Below are 18,659 nucleotides of genomic sequence, written 5' to 3'. Positions count from 1 at the left end.
AGTTTTGACTTGCATTTCTCTAATAATTAGTGATGTTGATCTTCCGCCCATTTTTTAACTGGATTGTTTGTTTTTTTGATATTGAGCTCCATGAGCTGTTTGTATATTTTGGAGATTAATCCTTTGTTGTTTCATTTGCAAATGTTTTCTCCCATTCTGAAGGTTGTCTTTTTGTCTTGTTTATGGTTTCCTTTGCTGTACAAGAGCTTTTAAGTTTAATTAAGTCCCATTTGTTTATTTTTGTTTTTATTTCCTACTCTAGGAGGTGGGTCAAAGAAGATCTTGCTGTGGTTTATGTCAGAGTGTTTTCCTCTAAAAGTTTTATAGTGTCTGGTCTTACATTTAAGTCTTTAATCCATTTGGAGTTTATGTTTGTGTATGGTGTTAGGTAGTGTTCTAATTTCATTCTTTGACATGTAGCTGTCCAGTTTTCCCAGCACCACTTATTGAAGAGGCTGTCTTTTCTCCACTGTATGTTCTTGCCTCCTTTGTCGTAAATTAGGTGCCCATATGTGCGTGGGTTTATCTCTGGCCATTCTATCCTGTACCACTGATCTGTATTTCTGTTTTTGTGCTAGTACTGTACTGTCTTGATTGCTGTAGCTTTCTGGTATAGTTTGAAGTTGGGGAACCTGATTCCTCTAGCTCCCTTTTTCTTTCTCAGAATTTCTTTGGCTATTCGGGGTCTTTTGTGTTTCCATACGAATTGTTAAATTTTTTGTTCTAATTCTGTGAAGAATGCCATTGATAGTTTGATGGGGATTGCATTGAACCTGTATATTGCTTTGGTTAGTATAGTCATTTTCACGATATTGATTCTTCCAATCCAAGAGCATGATAAATTTTTCCATCTGTTTATGTCATCTTTGATTTCTTTCATCAGTGTTTTATAGTTTTCTGAGTACAAGTTTTTCGCCTCCTTAGGCAGGTTTATTCCTAGGTATTTTATTCTTTTTGTTGCAGTGGTAAATGGGAGTGTTTCCTTAATTTCTCCTTCTGATTTTTCGTTGTTGGTGTATAGGAATGCTAGAGATTTCTGTGCATTAATTTTGTATCCTGCAGCCTTACCAAATTCATTGATTAGTTCTAGTAGTTTTCTGGTGGTATCTTTAGGATTCTCTATGTATAGTATCATGTCATAGGCAAACAGTACAGTTTTACTTCTTCTTTTACAATTTGTATTCCTTTTACTTCTTTTTCTTCTCTGATTGCTGTGGTTAGGACTTCCAAAACTATGTTGAATAAGAGTGGTGAGAGTGAACATCCTTGTCTTGTTCCTGATCTTAGTGGAAATGCTTTCAGTTTTTCACCATTGAGTATGATGTTTCCTGTGGGTTTGTCATATATGGCCTTTATTATGTTGAGGTAGGTTCCCTCTATGCCCATTTTCTGGAGAGTTTGTTTCATAAATCGGTGTTGAATTTTGTCAGAAGTTTTTTCTGCATCTATTGAGATGATCATATGGTTTTTATTCCTTGATTTGTTAATATGGTGTATCACATTGATTGATTTGCATATATTGAAGAATCCTTGCATCCCTGGGATAAATCCCACTTGATCATGGTGTATGATCCTTACAGTGTGCTGTTGGATTCTGTTTGCTAGTATTTTGTTCAGGATTTTTGCATCTATGTTCATCAGTGATATTGGTCTATAATTTTCTTTTTTTTGTGATATCTTTTTCTGGTTTTGGTAGCAGGGTGATGGTGGCTTCGTAGAATGAATTTGGGAGTGTTTCTCCCTTTGCAATTTTTTGGGAGAGTTTGAGAAGGATAGGTGTTAGCTCTTCTCTAAGTGTTTGATAGAATTCACCTGTGAAGCCATCTGGTCCTGGACTTCTGTTTGTTGGAAGATTTTTAATTACGGTTTCAATTTCATTACTTGTGATAGGTCTGTTTGTATTTTCTAATTCTTCCTGGTTCAGTCTTGGAAAGTTGTGCCTTTCCAAGAATTTGTGCATTTCTTCATGGTTGTCCATTTTATTGGTATATAGTTGTTTGTAACAGTCTCGTATAATCCTTTGTATTTCTGCAGTGTCAAGTGTGATTTCTCCGTTTTCATTTCTAATTTGATTGATTTGCATCGTCTCCCTTTTTTCTTGATGAGTCTGGCTTTATCTTCTCAAATAACCAGCTTTTATTGATCTTTGTTATTGTTTTCTTCATTTCTATTTCATTTATTTCTGCTCTGATCTTTATGATTTCTTTCCTTCTATTGACTTTGGATTTTCTTTGTTCTTTTTCTAGTTGTTTTAAATGTAGGGTTAGATTGTTTCTTTGAGACTTTTCTTGTTTCTTGAGGTGAGATTGTATTGCTATAAACTTCCCTCTTAGAACTGCTTTTGCTGTGTCCCATCAGTTTTGGGTTGTCGTGGTTTCGTTGTCATTTGTTTCTATGTATTTTTTAATTTCTTCTTTGATTTCTTCAGTGACCTCCTGGTTATTTAGTAGTGCACTGTTTAGCCTCCGTGTATTTGTGGTTTTTTACGTTTTTTTTCCTGTAAACTGATTTCCAGTCTCATAGCATTGTGGTCAGAAAAGATGCTTGATATGATTTCAATTTTCTTAAATTTTCTAAGGCTTGATTTATGACCCAGGATGTGATCTATCCTGGAGAATGTTCCATGTGCACTTGAGAAGAAAGTGTATTCTACCACTTTTGGGTGGAATGTTCTATAAATATCAATTAGATCTATCTGGTCTATTGTGTCATTTAAAGCTTGTGTTTCTTTATTTATTTTCTGTTTGGATGATCTGTCCGTTGGTGTAAGTGGGGTGTTAAAGTCCCCTACTATTATTGTGTTACTGTCGATTTCTTCTTTCATGGTTGTTAGCATTTGCCTTATGTATTGAGGTGGTCCTATGTTGGGTGCATAAACATTTATAATTGTTATATCTTCTTCTTGGGTTGATCCTTTGATCATTATATAGTGTTCCTCCTTACCTCTTGTAACAGTCTTTATTTTAAAGTCTGTTTTATCTGATATGACTATTGCTATTCCAGTTTTCTTTTGATTTCCATTTGCATGGAATATCTTTTTCCATCCCCTCACTTTCAGTCTGTATGTGTCCCTAGGTCTGAAGTGGGTCTCTTGTACACAGCATATAGATGGGTCTTGTTTTTGTAACCATTCAGCCAGTCTGTGTCTTTTGGTTGGGGCATTTAGTCCATTTACATTCAAGGTTATTATCGATATGTGTGTTCCTATTACCATTTTCTTAGTTGTTTTGGGTTTGTTTTTGTGGGTCTTTTTCTTCTCTTGTGTTTCCTGGCTTAGATAAGTTTCTTTAGCATTTCTTGTAAAGCTGGTTTGGTGGTGCTGAATTCTCTTAGTTTTTGCTTGTCTGAAAAGCTTTTGACTCCTCCATTGAATATGAATGAGATCCTTGCTGGGTAGAGTAATCTTGGTTGTAGGTTTTTCTCTTTCATCACCTTAAGTGTTTCCTGCCACTCCCTTCTGGCCTGCAGTTTCCACTGAAAAATCAGCTGATAACCTTATGGGGATTCCTTTGTATGGTATTTTTTGTCTTTCCCTTGCTGCTTTTAATATTTTTTCTTGGAATTTAATTTTTGTTATTTTGATTAATATGTGTCTTGGTGTGTTTTTCCTAGGGTTTATCCTGTGTGGGACTCTCTGTGCTTCCTGGCCTTGGGTGACTATTTCCTTTCCCACGTTAGGGACGTTTTCAACTATAATCTCTTCAAATATTTTCTCAGATCCTTTCTTTTTCTCTTCTTTTTCTGGGACCCCTATAATTCGAATGTTGGCACATTTAGTGTTGTCCCATGGGTCTCTGAGACTGTCCTCAATTCTTTTCATTCTTTTTTCTTTATTCTGCTCCTCGGCAGTTATCTCCACCATTCTGTCTTCCAGCTCGCTTATTTGTCTTCTGTTTCAGTTATTCTATTATTGATTCTTTCTAGTGTATTTTTCATTTCAGTTATTGTGTTCTTCATATCTGTTTTTTTGTTCTTTAGTTCTTCTAGATCTTTGTTAAACATTTCTTATATTTTCTCAATCCATGCCTCCATTCTGTTTCAGAGATTCTGGATCATCTTTACTATCATTACTCTGAATTCTTTTTCATGTAGATTGCCTATTTCCTCTTCATTTATTTGGTCTTGTAGGTTTTTACCCTGCTCCTTCATCTGTGACATATTTTTTTTGCCATCTCTCTTTTTTTTTTTTTTAATGAGTGGGGCTGTGTTCCTGTCTTACTGGTTGTTTGGCCTGAGGTTTTCTACACTGGGGTTTGTAGGCTGTTGGGTAGGGCTGGGTCTTGGTGCTGAGATGAGGACCTCCATGAGACCTCACTCTGATGAATATTCCCTGGCGTCTGAGGTTCTCTGTTAGTCCAGTGGTTCAGACCCGGAGCTCCCACCGCAGGAGCTCTGGTCCGACAAGGGGCTCGTGAACCAAGATCCCGCAAGGCATCTGAGGCAGCAAAAAAAACCAAAAAACAAAAAAAACAATAAAAAAATAACAAAGTAAAAAGTAAAATTAGACTAGGAAACTAACAGGTATGTTAGGAAGAATATAAAAATATAGCTGAATCAACAACTGGAAGGTACATTAGTACCACAATAGTAAAAAAGAGGAGGAGGGAAAAGAAAAAAAGGGGGTGGGGGGAGGCCTTGGCTGTGGAGGGCGGGGCCTAAGCAGGGGCAAGCTTTGGGTGGTGGGCGGGGCCTATGCTTAGGACCCACAGGGCTGGAAAAGGCCCTGGGGGCTGTGGGCAGTGGGGCTTGAGCTCAAGGAACAAAGGGGCCCAGGCGTGCCCCCCATCCCTGGTCTCAGAGGGCAGGGGACCTCACCTGGGAGCCCAGCAGGCTTTCTGGGCTCCAGTGGGCGGGGCAAACACCCTCCTCTCCTCTCCTGCTCCTGCGGTCTGGGAGGGCCCCTTCCACCTGCCTCTCCTGATCTGCCCGGCCTCCATCCTATGCCCCCAAGGACCCACGCAGCCCGGAGGGGGCTTTGGAGGGCAGGGGATCGGCCTGGGAGCTCACCCATTGTTTAAATTTTTAGTTTATTTTTTAAAAATATAAAATTATACATATTTAAGGTGTTCAATGTGATGTTTTGATATACATATGCATTATGAAATGATTACCACAATGAAACTAAAAAAAATGCCTTTTAATAGCTTGTATGCCATTTACCTTAAAAGGCTGTAGTCTCTAAATGAAGCTCAGAGCAAGAAAAGGGAAGGAGAGTCTCCTAGTGGTTCAAGTTCTATCTTCAGCCTGGGGGCAGGCAGGTCTCCAAAGAGTGGTATTCAGATTGAATCCTTTAAACCACAGCCTTCCATTGTGAATGTCTCATCCACGGAAGTCAAGCCAGAAATACTCTGTCGTGTAGCTGCAGTACTTTAAACCCAGTGCGTGCCACCCGATGGTCTCAAAGCAATTCTGGCTCGTTGGTAGGAAGGGGCATTGCTCACACACCAGGACTCCACTTTTAACCCTGCGTGGATCAAGTGATTGACTTCGTCCTTTTGTTTTGGCACTGATAAGCTTTCTTAATGAAAAACTCTTGAGGAGAAATCTAAACTCATATTACCTGCATCGCACTGTATAGTTTTCTGGGGAAGATATAAGAAATCTCAGTCTGAGTCCCTGGTCTCCAGAACTTTGTCATCTAACTCCGTTTATCTACAGAGAGGTTGGCTTAATGTCTTTTTCTTTGTTCTGTTGTTAAGATATAAATGAATAGTAGTGTGATCAAAAGATAATCTCTGTGGCTATCTAAAAAGATAGATCTGTAGCTAATTCATAATCTTGAATAATCTGTGATGACAAGATACAGAAACAAAAACGCCCTGAATAAAAAAATACCACTGTTAGGAGTCATTTCGTTTGAAGTCTTTAAAAATGTACTTCCAATTTCTTTAAATAATTTATTATGAAATATTTGAGACAGAGAGAACTACAGAAAGACTCATAAGGAGCACCTGTGTACCCACCACCCAGCTAAAGAAAGGAAGCACGACAGCTGGAGTTGCAGCCTGCTGTGTACACCCCGCCCTGTTGTGCAGCTTCCCCTTCCTAGAAGCCACTGATCCTGAACTCCCTGTGCTCTGTATAGAGATGTAAAGAGTCCCAATCGTGGGACCAAGTTTCCCCATTACTTACAGAATAAAGTTTTCATCTTTAGCTTGGTATTCAGAAGACTGTATGTTCTGGTTCAGATCTCCTCCGGTCCGCCTGCACCCCTCACCATCTCTAGGTGCAGCCTGGGTGTGCCAGCACCCTGCCAGGTGCACCCTTACTGGCCTCAGATGCTGCTGCTTCCATTCCTTTGTTCCTCTCTTCATGAACCTTCTCTGCTGAAACCACACCTAATGAATGCTACTACTGCCTGCAGTTGACAGTTCTTTAAAATAGACTGTATTTTCATAATATCTGCATTATGTCTCATCACAGTTATTGTATGCACGCCTGTCTCTTCCACTGCACTGTAGACTCTTTGAAGGACGCTGTACCTTATGAACAGTGTTTCAGATGTTGTGAGCAGTCAGTAAAAACTCAGGAGGATACTGACCATTGCTTTACTTTATGACCATTAACCTGCCCTGCGCTCAACTGCTTTATGGACATGTGCTGTTTATGGTCTCTGAGACTCCTAAGAGAAGTCTAATAGTTGTTAATCATGGGTGGGACTATTCATGACATCGCGTATTTGTCAATTTTTTGACATTGTCATATTTTGTATGTTACAGTAGTACATGTTTTAAAATATCAAAGTAATGTCTCTCTTTATTTTATCTTTTAGATATTGCTGTATGGAGATTTGCCCAAAAACAAAGAAAATATAATATATTTGGCAAATCATCAAAGCACAGGTTTGTATTTCATTTGCATGAAACAGGTGTCTCTACGCACAGTAGGAAAGTAATTCAAAGTAATGTTCTGATATTTTTAAATGGATTTGTTGTTGTTGGTAAAACATGAATTTTCAATGCAGATATTATATGTGACCTCGTATTTTTGTGATTTTAGGTTTTTGGAAAATCAGGAATGTGAAAGCTATGAATTTTCCTTTTCCCTCTGCTGGGTGTATATAAGCTATTTTCTTTCCTTTTTTTCTCTTTCTTTGAATATTCTTCCTTTTTAAGTTTTGTTCTTGGAAGTGGAATTTGTGGATCATACTGTATAAACATTTTATATTTTTGATTGTTAAGCTGCAGAAAGGTTGTACTGATTTGTGAGTACTCATTTCCTTAAACACAGTATTAATTACTAATGTCTGCAGTTCCTTTTGCTTCTTTAAATGTTTGGGTTTAATTATATCTTGCTCTTCTATCAGAGGAATCACAGAAGACTGCTCTCCAGTGTAGCGCAGTATATACGTTAAATTAGCTCAAGGTACTTAAAAAAAACACTTTTTATATTGAAATAATTGTAGATTCACAAGGATTTACAAAAATACTATGTAGAGTCCATTGACTCCACCAAGTTTGTCCCAATGACGGCATCTTATACAGTAACCAAACTAAGAAATTAACAGTGGTTAAGGTACTTTTCAGTTCTCCAAATAATTCAGTCCAAGAAACATCCCACTTCATATTTTTTCAAAGCTGTAACTGCTTTTGATACACACTTCCTAAATTCTATTTTTATTACTTTAAAAAATGTAGTACCCAGAAGTTCAAAGCTAAAAACAAGCTGATGAATGATAACACATGATTGAGAAATCACTAATGCCTGTGGCTGTCCTTTATCTTCCTCCTGTCAGCTGTGTTTCTTCACGGTTACTTTTATTACTACGGATACCTTCTGGAAGGTAAAGAAAGGTAAAGAAGTTGAGGTGCATCTTTCTCAACTTATCTTGTTACTGATTACACTCAGTTTTCTAGGTCAAGAGCTGATGCTCTGAAGGGTGAATAGGAATTTGATGTATCTGTATTTCCCTGGCTTTATTACCATGACTGCTAAGACTATTTGATTTAATTACATTTGACTTTAGCAAAGCAACCAGCCCTGTGGTCAGGGTCTACTTCTAGCTCTGACCTATAAAGCAGCCTGACTTCCTCTTTATTTTGACTGTTTCTTCAGTCATATCGGGCTTTTTACTGCTCACACAGTCTTGCTACTCCTGTTCTGCTGCTGATGGCATATGTCTACCAGGGTTCCCATATCCAAATAAAAAGGGTTTGTGGGTCTAGGGCAGGGAGTGGCTCATGATAGCCCGATTTCCTTTATGTTGCGCCCCTGGTTAATTTCATTTAGAGTTTTCTTTCTGTTTAAAGAGTTCTCTCTTAAAATTCCTTGTTAGGTCCCATGCCAACTTTCCTTTCTCCAGGCTTCAATGGAAATAGCGTTCTGCTAGCAGAGCTTTGGTGCCAGCACAGACCTGTGGGATAAGTACTCCCTGCACATTCCTGGAGGTGGGAGCAGTAGCAATAGAAATCACAATACAAAAATTACAGCCACTGCTGTCGTTTGTCTGCTTACTATGTGTTGGCCTTTATATCCATTACTTCAGAGTGAGGACTTCTGGGAAAACATTTGGAAGGACACAGAGTTTTCACGATTCTGTGTTTGGACCTGGAAGGGTAAAATGGGAAGTGTGAGCTCCTTAGGCAGCCCACGGCTGACGTGAAAACGTTACGTGTCTCATCACAGAGAACCAGTCTGCATTCCCGTCCTCTCACCCGACCTCTGAGTGCCTGGACTTTTAGTACCGGCCCCATACCAGTCCGTCATTCGGGGTTAAGAAGGTTGCTTTTTGAATGCTTTAAAAAATCCATAATTTAGGAACATAACTAGATAGTGACTTTAAATTACTTTAGAATTATAGGCTTCAGTTAGAATATGATAGAAGATACGTAGCCTTTCCCCAGAAAAATGGGCACATAAAACTTTGCCTAGAGTTTGAGGTTCCAGAGGTCCCTAAAGCTTATCCAGGGACATGGCTCGTTGGCCTGCTATGTCTAGGTACCCCTTTTAAAACCCTTTTGAGGTATGAAAAACCACAACCGAGTAATCTGAAAATGTCAGTAGCAGAAAGAACAGAAAGCTGCTGTTCGGCTTAGGCTTCCTTGCTCTCCCTCTGCGAGGCCTGCCAGAATACAAGAGTCTTTCCCTGGCCGGGCAGCCAAAGAATTGGCATTTGAATTCGCCCCTCTGGTCCCGTTTTCACTTGATGTACCCTTGCTGTCTCTGCATTCTTAGTCTCTGTTAACTTATTTATCTCCAGAGTCAGCAAGGCTGCAGTGACCACTATTCCTTCCTCTCGGCCTTCTTTAGCTCTCTGCTTTGGACACTCTGTACCTTTTTAATCTCACGAAGGTTCCCTTTTCTTGGTTTAGGTGACATTTGTCTTGACTAACAACATGTATGGGGAGACCTGGGCTGTGGAGTCAGAGCCCAATTCATAAGCTATTCTGCAATAGGCTGTGTGACTGTGGGCAAATGACTTAGCCTCTCCGAGCCTTATTGGTCAGGTGTGAGTCATGTCTGCTGGTCAAGGCTTTTAGGCAGTTTCCATAGGCTAGCTCGTAATCTCACAGAGAGCCCGGCTCACACGGGCAGCGAACAGTAGGGGTGATGATGATGACAGCTAATCCCGAGGGCATGCCGGATCCGTGTTAGGCGAGTGCTCACATGCAGGATCTCCTTCAGACCGCGCTGTGCCCTTATGAGTTGGGAGCTGTTGTCACCTGATAACACAGATGAAAAAGCTGTCATCTTCTCTTGCTGCCTCTCCTCACTGCCCTCCCCTCCTCTCTTCCCAGTTAATGGGAACAACGGCTTGGGCCGGATCACCATAGAAGAATTCTTACACAGCTGCATTTCTTGATCTCATGCCAGAACACAAAATGTGTGAATAGTTATTATAAAGGTAATACATTAGCATCTCAGCCGTCAGTAACTCAGCTGTAGTCTAGTGTCTCCTATCTGAAACCTAGTTGAGAATTTAAAAAAGTAAAAAAGATAATTGAGTAGCAAAAAATGATGGCACAAAGCTTGTGTCTCTTGACTGCTAAATTAGTTCTTAAAATTTTTCCACTAAATATTTCAGAAATCTAAGGGTATAGCCAGGACAGTCCGTTACAACATGACATACTTTGTAAATTTTACACTTTCTCTTAAAAGTTATTGGAAGATGTATCCTAGCCTACCATATAACCATGTGTGTTTTAATATAAAAATGAATTTTCAAATTCTTCCACATTTTAAAAAATGATTGTTTCAGGAAAAGATACCAAATCTTGTTTTTAGCCTTGTATCCCAAATATGTTCCAGAATATACTGTAGCCTGGAAACTATACGCTAAGTTCTCTGAATTTATTCTGAGTCTGTTTACTTTTACATTAGGTATAGTTATAACATTAGCTTGATTATTTAGTTTCCAAGACATGGTTAGAAAGAAATGTGTTTATCAGTGACTGTTTAATTGATCTGAATTACAGGGAAGGGGATAGGGAGAGGGCTTCAATAGGGAGGTACATACTTTAGAGAAAAGTGATAATTGATAGTTCCATAGAGTAGGCGTCACCAACTGGTAGACACCACTGCTGGGGATCATTTACTACAGGGGAAAATCTTTGCATCACTCTATTGAAAGGAGCCATAATAGGAATTATAGATGTAATCATTGTACCTCTTAAATCATCAAGAAAGAGTTAATTATGAATGATAAAAAAGATTAAAAAGAAAGATTTATAATAATTGATAAAACATTTTTGCAAAAGGATAATTTTTAATGTTTAACTTGGCTAATATACTTCTTTAGGATATTCTGTCCAGTATGGTGCATTGCCTAAAGAATATCACACAGCTAAGAGTTAATCTTCCTATAATCCTGTGGAAAACTGTCCCTTTTGGTTGAAATTTTATTGTTACTCCGTTATTTTCTTGGTTTTTATTTCCTACCGGGTTTTTATTAAAAAAAAAAAAATTTCCTCTCGAATTTGCTCCTTTTGTTTTCATTTCCCTGGCCCTGAATACACTTGTGATCCGATGACTGAATCCTTTCACAGATTCTTATTAATTTTTTTTCAAGTATCCCATCTTCCAGTTCATCTGTAGATACGAGAAAAGTCTCCCTCACATTTCATTTTTTTTTTTTTTTTTTTTTTTTTTGTCGTATGCGGGCCTCTCACTGCTGTGGCCCCTCCCGTTGCGGAGCACAGGCGCCGGACGCGCAGGCCCAGCGGCCATGGCTCACGGGCCCAGCCGCTCCACGGCATGTGGGATCTTCCCGGACCGGGGCACGAACCCGTATCCCCTGCATTGGCAGGCGGACTCTCAACCACTGCGCCACCAGGGAAGCCCTCACATTTCATTTTTATCATTTTCATTCTTATGAAGAAAGAGGGTAGTTGGCAGCCATTTATTTTCAAATCCAGATCTCTCTGGTCCTCCAGACCCTTTACCATTTGCTGGCTTAACTTCATTTTATTTCCTCTTGATCTCTTTAAATCATCTCTTCTGTTTGCCATCTTCTGTACAGTTTGCTGGTCTCCGGTTCTTTGCTTTGGCAGGAAGGCTAGTCCCAAGGAAGGGCTACTTCTGTTCAGAATTTGCTCTGCTTGAAAGATCAGTTAACAACCTGTTTCTTCCTATAGGTTTTTTGAGTTCTTTGTTGGCACCTCACTTGTGCCTTCTTATTTTTGTTTTTTTTGAACTTTTAGTCATAACATATCTATGGAATTAGAGTCATTAGCAGCCTGGCTACGTGTCCTTTGATTATGTAAAGAACACATATGTGCCCAACATAGTTGTAAGCTTTGAGAGATCTTTGTTTTGAATTCCATTATGACCTATTATTGTGTCCTGAAAGTCATTGGTCAAGATAAAATGTCCGGGCTTCCCTGGTGGCGCAGTGGTTGGGAGTCCGCCTGCTGATGCAGGGGACACAGGTTCGTGCCCCGGTCCGGGAAGATCCCACATGCCGCGGAGCGGCTGGGCCCGTGAGCCATGGCCGCTGAGCCTGCGCGTCCGGAGCCTGTGCTCCGCAACGGGAGAGACCACGGCAGTGAGAGGCCCGCGTACCGCAAAAAAATAAAAAATAAAAAGATAAAATGTCCTTGCCTCTTGTTGAACATATTGGTATATACAGAATATTTACTTGCACATGACGGCTTCATTTAGCCATTTTTTTGCTTATAATTTCATGTTTTCTAGACGTCAAGAATGAGAGAAGCCTATTTTATTTTGTTCATGCTGCTTTTGGATTACTCTGATGGTTTGTGACTTTTGCATTTTATCCCTGAGACGAGAAGCTTTTCAAGAACCGTAAAAACAAAAAAAACAAAAACCAACTAAAAAACTCCACAGAATTTATATTTTGCAAATGTCTGAGGTTGTTTTAAAGTAATTTAACAATTCCAACCCTAATATTTTTCAAAGCATATCCTCATACAGTCTTGTGAAGAGGCATTTTGTGTTTCTGTGGAGGGGATGCTGGCGTTCAGCCAGGGCCGCTTATGCACTAATTGATTCTGTCTTTGCAGTTGACTGGATCGTTGCTGATATGTTGGCCATCAGGCAGAACGCTCTCGGACACGTGCGCTATGTGCTGAAAGATGGGCTCAAATGGCTTCCATTGTATGGGTGTTATTTTTCTCAGGTAACTTTCCCATGCTTCTTTCTTTACATATATGTAGCTTATGAAAATTTTAGATTTTAAAATTTTACATACATTTAATATGAATGTATGAGGTTTTTTGGTTTATTTTTATGGGTTTAATAGCTTATTCTAAATTAACATGATTTTGTCTGGCATTTTTAATGATGTGTGTTTATATATATATATATGGTTACCCAGATTGTTAAATTAAATAGAAAAAAATGCCAATGTACAAAAACCAAATAAATAGAAAAATTTAAAGACCTAGAACTTGATGGACACTTACCTTAAGAAACTAAAAAGTAATTATCTGTAGGATATAAAAAAACAGTGAGCTATATATGTAAAGTGCCTAGCATGAGTGTCAAGTACATAATAAATATTCAATATATGTTACTTTATGCAAATCCTTTAAAATTACATAATAACCATCAGGTCATGGAACTATATAACAGGCTCTTTGATATTCAGAAGGGGATTACTAGCATTTTTCTATGCCTTTTCTGAATATATTATTTGATATGTAATTTTCTAAATATTAAGAATGAAATTTGTATGGAAGACAGACTTGTTAATAAGACTTTAATAATCGATTAAAGAAGAAAAGCTAAAGTTATGGTGAGCTCTGAAAATATATAAATCTGAAAGTCATCCGCTGGACACAAGACAGTGGTACCACCGAGCCGTGCTGCCCCAAGTCCCATGATCAGTGACCCTGTGGTGTTGGAGGTTAGTGTACTTACTGCCCGTCTCCTTTCCTCTTTTCCTGAGTCTTTTAAAGGGAAATAAAATTCATATATATTTTGACAAAAAGTATTTTAAACTACTGGGTGCATGTATAAACGGGAATAGATTAATAAGTAGTGGAATTTATGCCACGAAGTAAAATTTTCTTTTAAAAGGATTTTTTTTTTTACAGTTTGTATGAAACAGAAATAATGCTATTCAAAAATAGTTATTTACAAGCAAGATACGAGGAAACAGACTCTCCAGTTTCATATTTCTTATAATTATTGTATTTATAAAATATTAAGTATTTTATATGTGTAGAAAAATGCATATTAATATATAGACATTCAGAAAACTAAATATTTCCAAACTGCCAACTTGTGAGCATTATAAGGTGCAGATTAACTGTAGCATTCAGAACAGAGATCTCTTTGCTCCCTCATCCCAACCAAAAGCAGGTGTTTTGGGAACCTTACTGTTGGGTTAAATTAAAAAATAAATAAATAAAAAGGGCAATAGCGAGCTTTTGCTCATTTAAGCCCTGTGAGTATAACTAGAGATATGTATGACAGCTGTGATTGACCTCCACTCTCTTTCCTCCACTCTGCTTTCGTTTCTGGCTATCTTTATTATAACACTTATCAATTTTCTTTATATCACACACGTATACATATTTTGCTTCCTCACTAATCAGGGAGTTCCTAAGGAAAGATACCTGGTCTTCACTTCCGTGGCTTCCATATACCTGGGAAAGAACTCAGATGTTTTTTAATTAAAATAGACTTTAAGGGACTTCCCTGGTGGCGCAGTGGTTGGGAATCCGCCTGCCAGTGCAGGGGACATGGGTTTGATCTCTGGTCTGGGAAGATCCCACATGCCGCGGAGCAACTAAGCCCGTGCGCCACAACTACTGAGCCCACGAGCCACAACTACTGAAGCCTGTGCGCCTAGAGCCTGTGCTCCGCAACAAGAGAAGGCACTGCAATGAGAAGCCTGCGCACCACAGCGAAGAGTAGCCCCCGCTCACCGCAACTAGAGAAAGCCTGCATGCAGCAATGAAGACCCAACACAGCCAAAAATAAATAAATAAATATATATATTAAAAAAAAGAACAAAAGATGCTCCTAGTTCTCTAAAAAAAAAAAACTTCAATAAGCAAATTAAATGACTGGGAAGAAATAGTATGTGAAGAATAGACGTCATGGCATTGAAAGCTTGGGAAAGTTTCACACTGCAATGTATGCATTCTTTGGCTTTAATTCTAAAGAGTTAGTGAAGAATGAATTTATTCTCATCAGTCCTCTTAGTTTGGGTAAATAGTGACATACATTCTGTAGAGCATTTTGAGTTTCTTCTCCGTACTCAGGCAAGCCAGTTCATATGTGGAAGGAACCATGACCAGAATCTAAGACCATCCTTCCTCTCCTCTTTATCCTATCCCCTCCTTGCTTCTCTTTATTTCCTTTGACTCATATTCTTGATTAAGACAAAATCAAATTCATCCAGTCGGTTAATTTTACAGATGTGTTCAAATTAGTAGAAAGGAGTACAAAAAAATAGCTGACCTGATGCAAAGTTTCAATGAAGTGCACTTATGAGGTTTAATTAAGGTTACCTTAATTTTTATGAAGGTGCCTGTATTAGCCTGCTAGGGCTCTCATAATAAAGTATCACACTTTGTGGCTTAAACAACAGAAATTTATTTGCTCACAGTTCTGGAGGCTGGAAGTCCAAGATCAAGTCCTGGTGTCAGCAGGGTTGGTTTCTCTTGAGGTCTCTTTCTTTGGCTTGTAGACAGCTGCCTTCTCCCTGTGTCTCTCCTTTGCATGCACTTGTCTGTGTCCTAATCTCTCCTTATAAGGCTCCATTCCTGTTGGATCAGGGCCCACTCTTATGACCTCATTTATTTTCCTAAAAGCCCCATCTCCAAATACAGTCACATTGGGGGTTAGGGCTTTAACATAAGAATCTCGGGGGGGAGAACAGAATTCGGTCAATGACAGTACGACATAAATATGTAGCAGGGTCAGTTTCTAAAATTTCGAAGATAGTATTTGTTGAAAGGAGAATTTTTAGTTATTCCAAAATAAGTCATTGGAGAAATTGAGAGCTAAGATCCATCTGATTGAATTTTTGATTTTAAAAAAATGTATTTTTAAGAAAGAAAGCATTTTTAACTGCCAAGAGAACTAAATATTCATGTGTTTTCCAGTAAAATGTCGCGCACAGTTTTATTTGAATTGTATTAAAAACGTAGGAGAATTTTCAGCTAGTGTTCTCTAGATGCTAACAGATGAATGTATTGAATATAATTTAATTCCTAAAATGTAATTTTATTCTTCACTCTTTGGGAATAAAGTTAACCCTTTTGATGACTGGCCGTTGGATATTTTAATAGTAAATACGTTTTTCCCCTCTTTTTTCCTTTTTTTCTTTTTTATGTGGCAGCATGGAGGGATCTATGTAAAGAGAAGTGCCAAATTCAATGAAAAGGAGATGAGAAAAAAGCTGCAGAGCTACATCAATGCAGGAGCTCCAGTAAGATTACGCTCATTTTCATTAATTTTCTTATCATCTCTCATTCTTTAACTTAAACATTAAATTAGCATTTAAGAATTGTTTTGAAAATATAGTATCCTGTGTGTAATAAATAATTCAGAGTTTTCGAGGCAACAAAAACCCTCTAAATATAGGTAAGCAGTTATTTTTGGCCACCAGAAAGATTGCGGCAGGCGATTGGATCCTTTGCTGGTAGTTGTCAGTATTGACCTTAAAGAGGAGTAACAACATTTGCTGTCTTCAGTCTATAAATAGAAAACAGAACTGCGCTTGTAACCTTAGCTTCAGGCACTTCAGAGCTCCTCCAACTCCGCTTCTTCAGTCACATGGAGTTTTAGAACAGCTGTTTTCTGTCGGTATAAATTTGGATTTCTTGTATCTGTTGAGTTATTTGAAAAGTCAGGAAAAGTATGAACATCTACAAATGAAGAACCATTGAGTGTAAATGTTACTTATAAAACCTTGCTCCGCCCAGAAGGAATCTCAATATTCTCTTTGAAGAATGCCGATTGCTGCCCTATAGCTTTTCCCCGGCGCTCTCCGAGGACAGAGCACCATGACTGCAGTGACCTCCTGAGCTTTATTCCCCAGTGCATGGCATGCTTTTCTGTCCTGGTGCTCAGGGGCTTAGCTCCCAGTTACCAGTTCTTTTCTTCTTTCTTCTTTCCTTCCCGCTCTCCTCCTCCCCGCCCAGTTGCCCCCTCTCTCCACCTTCCGCGTCTTCTCTTCTTGCTCATGGTGCCTTCTTTCCTTGTGTGCTTGGTGATCTTTGTCTGCTCCTGATTGTACCTGGAAAATTATTTGCAGAAATCAGCTCAAGCGTAAGATGAAACTGCCTTCCCCCAGAGAATGGTGGCATTTGTTTTAGCTGGGCCCCTCGACTCCCGTCCGGGCCCGCCCAGACCAAACGCTGAGCTTGAGGCTGACTGGACCACCCAGGTGACGCAACCAAGGTGGCAAGTGCACGTGAGGCCTGGATTGCCTGCTTTACTTTTGCACCAGGAGTGAAGGCCGTGGCGTTCCCTCCACTTCTGGTTCACTCTCACTGTTTCCAACAGGAGGTCTGTGGCCTTCGATTTCGGTTCCCCTCACCTTTTGAATCTCTTAGAACGAAAGTTCTTTTCTGGGCTTACTTCTGCCTTACTGTGTTTGCTTTAATCTTGGTCTTACCATCTTGTCAGCTCTTGGATACTTTTAAGATGATGTTATATCCAGCTTTTTAAGTTGTTTTCAGTAGGAAAGTCAGTTCAAATAACCTAATCTTGGGCCACCGGAGAACTTTTCTGTTTTTCAAGGGCAAGAGTCTAGTGTTTTGATGTTCATGCAGTGATGCTGAATGGCAGGCTCGTGAGGCAGTGCTGTGAGCTGCTGTCACTTCAGGTCACTACAGGTCTGAGGCCGGTTTCTTAGAGTCTGGATGAATCGTCTTTTTTTTTTTTTTTTTTTTGCGGTACGCGGGCCTCTCACTGTTGTGGCCTCTCCTGTTGCGGAGCACAGGTTCCGGATGCGCAGGCTCAGAGGCCATGGCTCACGGGCCCAGCCGCTCCGCGGTATGTGGGATCTTCCCGGACCGGGGCACGAACCCGTGTCCCCTGCATCGGCAGGCGGACTCTCAACCACTGCGCCACCAGGGAAGCCCTTCATTTTTTAATATTAAAGGCTATGAAACATACATAATCTCAGACTCTTCATTATGCTCTTCTGTTTCTGAAAGTTAATCACATAATTGACAGGGTGGAATATATTTATCAAGTCAACTTCCATATGGCTTAATTTTCCTCAAAGAAATCTATGGTTAATCATTAAATCAGCTCTTATTATTCACTACTAGTATTATTTGAGAGACTGCAGAATTTTGTTTCCAAAAATATGTCTGAATTATCAATTACTAAGAAATACATCTTCTCAATAAATATTGCTGAGACAATATTTTTATAAGGTACTTATCAGTTGGGGGTGCAAATGAAACATTTATGACAAAAATAACTACTTCATCTATAGAAGTCACTTAGTCAGCATTGGAGCCATGCAGTTTACAGCACAAATATGGAATCTTGTGCTTTGTTTCTTCCCAAATTTAACTCAAGTTCCTTTTCAAATGTGAGGCAACCTAGTGCATAAGAGTATTGGCTTTGATATCAGATTTGAGTTTAAATTCCAGATCTGCCATTTAAACTTTGTTACTTTGTACATCACTTAACTTCTCTAAGCTTTAGTTTCCTTATATGGTAAATTTGTTAATATTTACTTAATTTGGTAGATAAGATTAAATAACATGTTTGAAAATTATGCTTATTGTATTTTCCTATTGCTGCTGTAACAAAGTACCACAAACTTACCAGCTTAAAATAACACAAATATTGGATATAACAGCAAAAGCACAGATAACAAAAACAAAGATAAACAAATGGGACTACATCAAATTAAAAAGTTTCTGCACAGCAAAGGAAATAATCAACAAAATGAAAAAGCAGCCTACAGAATGGGAGAGAATACCTGCAAACCACATATCCTATCCAATAAGGTGTTAATTTCCAAAATATTTGAGGAACTCATGCAACTCACTAGCAAAAAAACAAATAACTCAATTGAAAATGGGCAAGGGACTTGAAAAGACATTTCTCCAAAGAAGACATACAAATAGCCAACAGGTGCATGAAAGGTGCTCAGCATCGCTTATCATCAGGAAAATGCCAGTCACAACCACAGTGAGTTATCACCTCACACCTGTTAGGATGGCTGTTATCACAAAGTCAGAAGATGGAAGTGTTTGTAAAGATATAGAAAAGTTAGC

The 18,659-nt window shown here is 39.0% G+C and overlaps 1 protein-coding gene across 4 annotated transcripts in view; it reads left to right on the top strand.

Annotated features, from left to right (window-relative positions):
- Window positions 1-18,659, top strand: part of AGPAT5 (1-acylglycerol-3-phosphate O-acyltransferase 5) — a 62,651-nt gene that overhangs the window by 11,178 nt on the left and 32,814 nt on the right. For 3 of the 4 annotated variants that reach the window (XM_019921453.3, XM_019921449.3, XM_019921452.3), the window contains 3 exons: window positions 6,773-6,842; window positions 12,462-12,577; window positions 15,755-15,844. In XM_019921453.3, the coding sequence (XP_019777012.1) occupies window positions 6,773-6,842; window positions 12,462-12,577; window positions 15,755-15,844 (276 nt within the window). The remainder of the gene's footprint in view (window positions 1-6,772; window positions 6,843-12,461; window positions 12,578-15,754; window positions 15,845-18,659) is intronic. The other variant, XM_019921450.3, reaches the window with a different exon arrangement.

This window comes from Tursiops truncatus, chromosome 21, assembly GCF_011762595.2.
Source record: "Tursiops truncatus isolate mTurTru1 chromosome 21, mTurTru1.mat.Y, whole genome shotgun sequence".
In the NCBI taxonomy this organism is placed as follows: Eukaryota; Metazoa; Chordata; class Mammalia; order Artiodactyla; family Delphinidae; genus Tursiops; species Tursiops truncatus.
The sequence above is the reverse complement of the archived record's forward strand: the minus strand, read 5'-3'. Positions and strand labels throughout refer to the sequence as shown.